This window comes from Oryctolagus cuniculus, assembly GCF_964237555.1.
Source record: "Oryctolagus cuniculus chromosome 16 unlocalized genomic scaffold, mOryCun1.1 SUPER_16_unloc_1, whole genome shotgun sequence".
Lineage (NCBI taxonomy): Eukaryota > Metazoa > Chordata > Mammalia > Lagomorpha > Leporidae > Oryctolagus > Oryctolagus cuniculus.
This window is the reverse complement of record NW_027208201.1, coordinates 6,852,981-6,860,628: the sequence shown is the minus strand read 5'-3', so window position 1 is coordinate 6,860,628 and position 7,648 is coordinate 6,852,981. Positions and strand designations below refer to the sequence as shown.

Genomic DNA, 7,648 nt, shown 5'->3' with positions numbered 1-7,648 from the left:
TGGTCACCCACCCTGTGAGACACATCCTGTGATTTCTCTGGATTCAAATGGTCCCCATCATTTTAATGGGTGTAGGGGTGTAGAATTCTCTGCATTTGAACAATGATATGATGATCATTCAGACAAAAGTCAGCCTCCACCAAATAGAAAACCTGAGGATACACAGGAGGCAAAAGAAGGATTTCTCAGTCATATGCACCTCCCACCTCTAATCTGAATGTTCTCCCTCTTTCCAATTGTGCCTCCCCTCCAGCTTCATCCACTCCTGAAGAAAATCCAATTTACCAACAGTGCTGAGGAGGATGTTTCCTTCCATGAAACAAGACACCATATGGCACATTACGATATCCACAACATTGTGAATTTCCCTGCTGGATTTCGTTTGCTGATTAAAATCGGGGAGTTCTCCTCTGAGAGTGCACATGACCAAGGCTTGGTCCTCAATGAAGAGATGATAGAATGGCCTATAGCATTCAAGAAGGTGTGGATCCATGGAAATATTCGATACATACAGAGGGTCTGAGAGGAGATTAAGTGCGAGATTTTAAATAAGCATTCAATTCTCAATTATCATCTTGGCTTCAAAAGATATGGTGTCACTTACACATATATGAGTCAATGTGTATTAGAAGTTTACATTTGTATTAGTTATTGCTGTTTTTACTTTGGAAATAATTATGCATTCAGATGTTCAGTGACTAAAATGAGCAATGTTAATGAATAGAGATAGATATCAGTATATAGACATAAAATACAAAATACATGTGTACAGAAATTCTAAATTTTTTCAATTTTTTTATTTATATAGGGTGAACATTTTTCATTTCATGTATATATATAGATATATAGATTTAGAAGAACAGTGATATCTTAAATATGGTGAGAGTCATATATTTTAATGCAGCATGAACACAAGTAAATTATAAGTTGATCTATCCATCGCCTATTTGTAGAAAACATTCTCATTTTCATTGTCGTTGTAGTTGCCAATAAGTGCAGTTTCTTTTCTGCATAGCATCTCACAGCTGTGGTCAAATGTTTTATCATCATTCTACTGTTGAAATCCCCCAGGGAATTTTGTGGGTGATTTGTATAACTATGATGCTTTATGCCCAAAATGCATTCTTAGTTTCTTGAAATTGATACTCTTCCTGAATCTAGAAGTCCAGACAATCCATATTTTTATAACATTTGCTCATCATTTCTCTGTGGCCTTGTCTTTTTCTGAATACTCAGTCTCAAATATACACATTACAGAATAATGATATGAATGTTAAAGATTTCAGAGGAAGAAATGTAGTAGAAAGAAACAAAGGCCTAGAAGAATAGATCTGGTGATGAACAAAATTACAGCAATCAGGTACCCTCATAATGTTTGGTAGACAATTGACAAACCTGGAACGAGCATCATAGAAACTACAAATTGGATGTATGAAAAAATCAACAAGACAGAGAATGGGGAAGACAGTGATGACCTTCAGAGTGATGGGGCAAATAGAGACATCTTATCACAGTGTCTAATGATGTGCAAAACAATGACCATCGCTTCTCTTTCCCCCTCAGACTCCTCAGTCTTTATGTAGCCAGAGGTGTGGTCCAGGATTCAGGAAAATGCCACAGGAAGGAAGAGCTGTCTGCTGCTATATTTGTGTTATTTGTCCAGAGAGAGACATTTCCAATCATACAGGTAGAAAACATGTAACTCACTATGAAAACTCCACCATCTTAACTATTTCTAGGTAAAAAGGAAACCAAGAATCTTTATAATGGGATAAGAGTGCCCCATTGTTCTCTATGCACACTTTCACTCACTCTTTCCATACACTTGTTGTATGCTCACTCTCGCCATCTCAGTAGTCTGGTGGTGCTCATCCTCTCTAGCTCAACACTGACACTGATTCTCTCTGATATCCTTCTTTTCCATCCAGTGCTAGATGAGGCTGTCTCAATCTGAGATCTTCTAGTAGGCCTACTAATGTCTGAACAAAAAATATCAGATGAGCGTTTGTTAAGGCTCCCTAAGGATTTCTAGAAATCTTGAAATCAAAACTTTTCCATACACAACTGAGAAACAGGGAGCTACTTCACAGGAATTGTGATGGGAATACTGTATTACTTTCTGTGCTGGGTCTTTTACATAGTGTGTGCTGTGTAGTACACATAATGAATGCCTCCCTTTTTCCTTTTGTTTTCTATACTAGAATAAGAGAAAATAAGAGTGAAATATACAGACAAAACATCCTAATAACTATGCAACTACATAACACCTCCAGTCCTCCAGTCCATGAAGCTTGTATGATTACCAACTTAAAACCTGAGAAGCACTTTACTACAAGTGTGGACCAACTAATATCATTTCCTTTCTTTTAAAAATATTTTTTTAATTTCAAAGAGTTACAGAGGAGAGAGAGAGAGAGAGAGAGAGAGAGAGAGAGAGAGAGAGAGATTCCATCTACTTATTCAAGCCCCAGACATGCACAATTGACCAGGTTTGGCAAGGCAGATGCCAGCAGCCAGGTTCATTTGGGTCTCCCACATGGGTTCAGGGGACCTAAGTACTTGGGCCATCTTCTGCGGCTTTTTCCAGGCCATTAGCAGGGAGCTGGATTGGAAATGGATTACTGGAACACAAAACAATGTCATAAGGGATGCTGGCATTGCAGCTGGTGGCTTTACATATCATGCCACAACACTGAATCTACTTTTGTTTATTAAATTGACATATGATTGAGAGAGAGACATGATCACCAACTGGCCTGTTCTTAATGACTTCCTTCATGCTGCTGCTGCAGAAGTGTATTACTTCAACAGAGACAATGTGGTGTCCATGTGGTGTTCACATGTCTAAAATGATGAACAAGCCATGATTTCAGTGAAAAGGAGTGGAAAGTTCTCTTTCAATACTGTGATGAAAATATCACTCCCATATAACCATTAAAAAACTAGTAGTGGCAGTGCCGCGGCTCACTAGTCTAATCCTCTGCCTTGTGGCGCCGGCACACCGGGTTCTAGTCCCAATCGGGGTGCTGGATTCTGTCCCGGTTGCCACTCCTCCAGGCCAGCTCTCTTTTGTGGCCAGGGAGTGCAGTGGAGGATGGCCTGAGTCCTTGGGCCCTGCACCCCATGGGAGACCAGGATAAGTACCTGGCTCCTGCCATCGGATCAGCGCAGTGCGCCGGCCACAGTGCGCTGGCCGCGGCAGCCATTGGAGGGTGAACCAACGGCAAAGGAAGACCTTTCTCTCTGTCTCTCTCTCTCACTGTCCACTCTGCCTGTCAAAAAATTTAAAAAAAATAAAAAAAAACTTTAAAAAAACTAGTAGCAATAATTCTTTTCTATGCAATCACAGCATATCAACATTTATATGGAAAGAGTGATGAGTCCATGCAGGAAATTAGAGTATTGACTGATGTATGGAAGTCCTAGGAGTGATAGATATTTTAAATAGGTCATCTACATTTGAGTATTAAAAAAAAAAGCTTAAACCTGGTAACCCCAGACAAATATTTTAACCCATGTGAACACAAGCTTCTCCAGAGAAAAACACTAGGGACAGTAGAGAAGAGGGTTTGGAAGAATCTATGCCCATATGAAATACAGGAAATACATCACTTTGAGAAAATAAAACACTGAAAGAAATATCTCTGAGTGACAAAATGAGTCCCCAGAGCCCCATGTGCTAAGGAGCTTGTTTCAGTGAGCTTCCTACACCTAGAGATGAGCATTCTCTCAGGGTCAGGAGTGCAGAAATATACTTTAGTGTGTCCTGGTACACATTAGAGCAGGCTGGACTCACCATGACATTGCAAAGGGGACCATTTTCCTTAACAGGGAAAAAGGAGTAAATTGTGAAGTGGAAACAGTCTTCCTTTTCTCCGCAGATGCAGAGCAGTGCATCCCGTGTGCAGATCACGAGTCCCCAAACATGGAGAGAAACCGCTGCCTCCCCAAGCTGGTGACATTCTTAGCCTTTGAGGATGCCCTGGGGACGGCTCTGGCCTCCGTGGCTCTGTCCTTCTCTGTCCTCACAGCTGCAGTCCTCTGGGTCTTTGTGAAGCACCGAGACACTCCCATCGTCAAGGCCAATAACAGGACCCTCAGCTACATCCTGCTCATCACCCTCCTCCTGTGCTTCCTCTGCTCCTTACTCTTCCTTGGCCGTCCCAACACAGCCACCTGCCTTCTCCAGCAAATAACATTTGGCCTTGTGTTCACAGTGGCAGTTTCCACCGTGCTGGCCAAGACCATCACTGTGATTCTTGCCTTCAAAGTTACAAAACCTGGAAGAACTATCAGGCGATTGCTGGTATCAGGCACTTCTAACTTCATCATTCCCATCTGCTCCTTGATCCAACTGGCTCTCTGTGTCATCTGGTTGGGAATTTCTCCTCCATTTATTGAGTTAGATGCACATTCTGAGCCTGACCACATCATCCTGGTGTGCAATAAGGGCTCGGTCACTGCCTTCTACTGTGTCCTGGGCTACTTGTGCTCCTTGGCCCTGGCCAGCTTCACTGTGGCTTTCCTAGCCAGGAATCTGCCTGACACGTTCAATGAAGCCAAGTTCCTGACCTTCAGCATGCTGGTGTTCTGCAGTGTCTGGGTGACCTTCCTGCCTGTCTACCACAGCACCAAGGGGAAGGTCATGGTGGCTGTGGAGATCTTCTCCATCTTGGCCTCCAGTGCAGGGCTCCTGGGCTGCATCTTCCTCCCCAAGTGCTACATTATTCTCATAAAACCTGATAAAAATTCTTTGAAAGCTTTAAAGAACCAACGCAGTTCTAGGGGATCCTGAAATTTTTCTCATGCATTTCTTCACATTTTCAACTTTGTAATCAAAAGGAAGTTGCATTCTAACACTGTAAAATAAGCAAAACTAAAAACCGTTGTTGTTTAGGCAATTAGTCCAGCAATTAAGATCACCTTGTTCCATGATTGTACAGTTTCCATATATGCATGGATATGTCCTCAGTTTGTCCTTTTCCACTGATCAAACCAATTCTGAGCCAATGCCACACTCTTACTTACTGTGGTGTAATAAAAAGTTTTGATATGTAGAAGGGTGTGTACCTTTGTTCATTTTTAGAATTGTACTATCTGTTTTTGGACTTCTATACTAACTTTAGTTTCAGTTCGTCGAGTTCCACTAAAAATCTTTTTTGGTATTTTGCTGAGTTAAATTTATAGGTTCAATCTGGGGAGCTATGACATCTTTATAAAATTCTGTCATCCAATATATTAATATTATGTTGTTTTTTAAATATCCTTCAAAAACATTTCCTAATTTGGTGATAAAACTTTATGTCTTTGTCAGCTTTTTTTCTATGTACAACTTCTGTTTCTAGTATAAAGTCAGATCTTTTTTCTATTAAATTTTTAAGTTTCTTGCTGCTTCTGCTATAGATTCTGCAATAAAGTGGATTTATTTACCAAAAAAATCACCTTGTTCCACATGACACTCTTTGGGTTTGTAATTTGGTTCTGACCCCTGACCCCAGATTCCCAGGAAATAAACCCTTTCAGTGAGTGGTGATGACTCAGAGATATTGGGTCCCTTTCAGTCAGTATTTTTCCTGGCTCCTGGCCCTGGCCTCAGTTCAGGCTCAGCTACTGTGGGCACTGAGATGTGAAGCAGTGAAAGGTTGGTTTCTCAGCCATCTCTCTCTCCATTTCTCTCTACCTCTCAAAAAACACAATGCCATCTAGAAATATTTTAATAAAAAATAAGAGTGATATTTAAAACGGAAACAGATCTGACCAGCAAGTTATAAATACCAATGCCATTTTATATGATAGGGCTATCCCTGAAAATATACACACTGTTTGCTGCTTAGGACGCCTGTCATTCTATAAGTCTTTTGTGTGGACTGCTTCCCATGTTGTAACATTCTCTCCATTTTAATTCTCTCTATTGTTATTACCAAACACTTGATCATATTTATATAATCCCTCTGACAGTTAATCCTATCTATATGATCAATTAAACATAATATGATCACTTTAACATGTAAGATGGCATTATTACCACCCAGTTTCATGGGATTTGGAGTATCAGAGTGAGATTTTAGGTTTACCCTTAGAAGTAAGTCCATGGGGATGTATGCAAAACTATACAGTTCCTCTCTCTCTTATTCCCACCTTTATTTTTATAGGGATCTACTTTCAATTGACTTTATACACATATGATTAATTCTATGATAAAGAAAGAGTTCAACCAATGTTAATAAGTAGGAAAAAATAAAAATAATTAAAAATAATTAAAAACTGTTCCTCAACAGATAAGACAAAGGTTGTTTAAGTCATTGCTTCTCATAGTGACAGTTTGATTTATATAGCTTTCATTTTAGGTGCTCTGTTAGTTATCACAGATCATGGAGAACATATGGTTTTGACCCTTTGAGACTGGCTTATTTCTCTCTAAGTATGATGTTTTCCAGATTCATCCATTTTGTTGCAAATGATCAGATTTCACCTTTTTTACCACTGTGTAGTATTCCATAGAGTACCTATCCCAAAATTGCTTTACCCAGTCTTAGTTGATGGACATTCATGTTGATTCCATGTCTTAGCTATTATAAATTGAGCTGCAATAAACATGGGAATGCAGATAACTCTTGCATATGCTGATTTCATTTCCCTTGGGTAAATTCCCAGGAGTGGGATGGCTAGCTCATATGGTAGGACTACATTCAGATTTCTGACATGTCTCCAAACTGCCTTCTATAATGGTTTTCCAAGTCTACATTCCACCAACAGTGGATTAGGTTTCCTTTTTCCCCACAATCGCACCAGCATTTGTTGTTTGTTAATATCTGTATGAGAGCCATTCTAACTGGGGTGAGGTGAAATCTCATTGTGGTTTAGATTTGCATTTCACTGATGGCTAGTGATCTTGAACATTTTTTCATGTGTCTGTTGGCTATTTGGATTATATCAAAAGTACTGTCAATATGTGAAGTGGTGCTAAATTTTAAGTTTTGATAATATAAAATGCTGCTGATATAAATGTCTGAAAGTTAAAAAGTCTAATGATTTTGTGTTACTAGATGTGATGGTTATCTTAATGAGAAAGGCCCAGAGGCCTAAAGGGTTAACTGTTCTGTAAAATATTACAGGTGCTTTCAAAAACAATGGAGTAAGCACGTGCCTCTTGTTGGTTAATGAGGTTATAACTTTTAATGTGGCAATTTAATCTTTTGACATCTACAGTTTTATATATGGTAATAAAAAAGACCTAAAGATTTCAAGAAGCTATTAATGAAACTGCTTTATTGTTCTACGTTGTATGTTACACGTGTGCACATATTGTACGTCTATATGGGAAGATTTATTAAGAGCTTTGTTTTAATTGCCTTATAGATAAAAAGATTGCTCATCGATTTAAACTGCTAAATTTCATCAAAGATACATTTTGATCCATGTGACCTGAATCTCTGTTTCAGATGATTTAAATCTGCTAGTACAAAGAAACTAAAAACATTTTTATATGTTTGTGCTTGAGTTTGCTGCTTAAACAAGCTACACCATGTTCGATACTTCAGAGATGTTTCCAAATACATGTATTCTTTTTTTTAACTTTTATTTAATGAATATGAATTTCCAAAGTACAGCTTATGGATTACAATGGCTTCCCCCCCATAACGTCCCT

At 39.1% G+C, this 7,648-nt stretch overlaps 1 protein-coding gene across 1 annotated transcript; it reads left to right on the top strand.

Annotated features, from left to right (window-relative positions):
- The first annotated feature begins 331 nt into the window (after positions 1–331).
- Positions 332–4,795, top strand: LOC138847812 (vomeronasal type-2 receptor 116-like). Its single transcript, XM_070067626.1, has 3 exons — positions 332–517; positions 1,564–1,698; positions 3,893–4,795. The coding sequence occupies exons 1-3, from the start codon at positions 332–334 to the stop codon at positions 4,793–4,795; spliced, it is 1,224 nt and encodes a 407-aa protein (XP_069923727.1).
- Positions 4,796–7,648: the final 2,853 nt, after the last annotated feature.

Bases quoted from the DNA above. Each gene is read 5' to 3' on its own strand.
- LOC138847812 (XM_070067626.1), top strand. From the start codon at position 332: ATGGCACATTACGATATCCACAACATTGTGAATTTCCCTGCTGGATTT. The intron at 518-1,563 runs GTCTGAGAGGAG...TTTCCCCCTCAG, and splicing joins ATATTCGATACATACAGAGG to ACTCCTCAGTCTTTATGTAG. The intron at 1,699-3,892 runs GTAACTCACTAT...GATGCAGAGCAG, and splicing joins ATCATACAGGTAGAAAACAT to TGCATCCCGTGTGCAGATCA.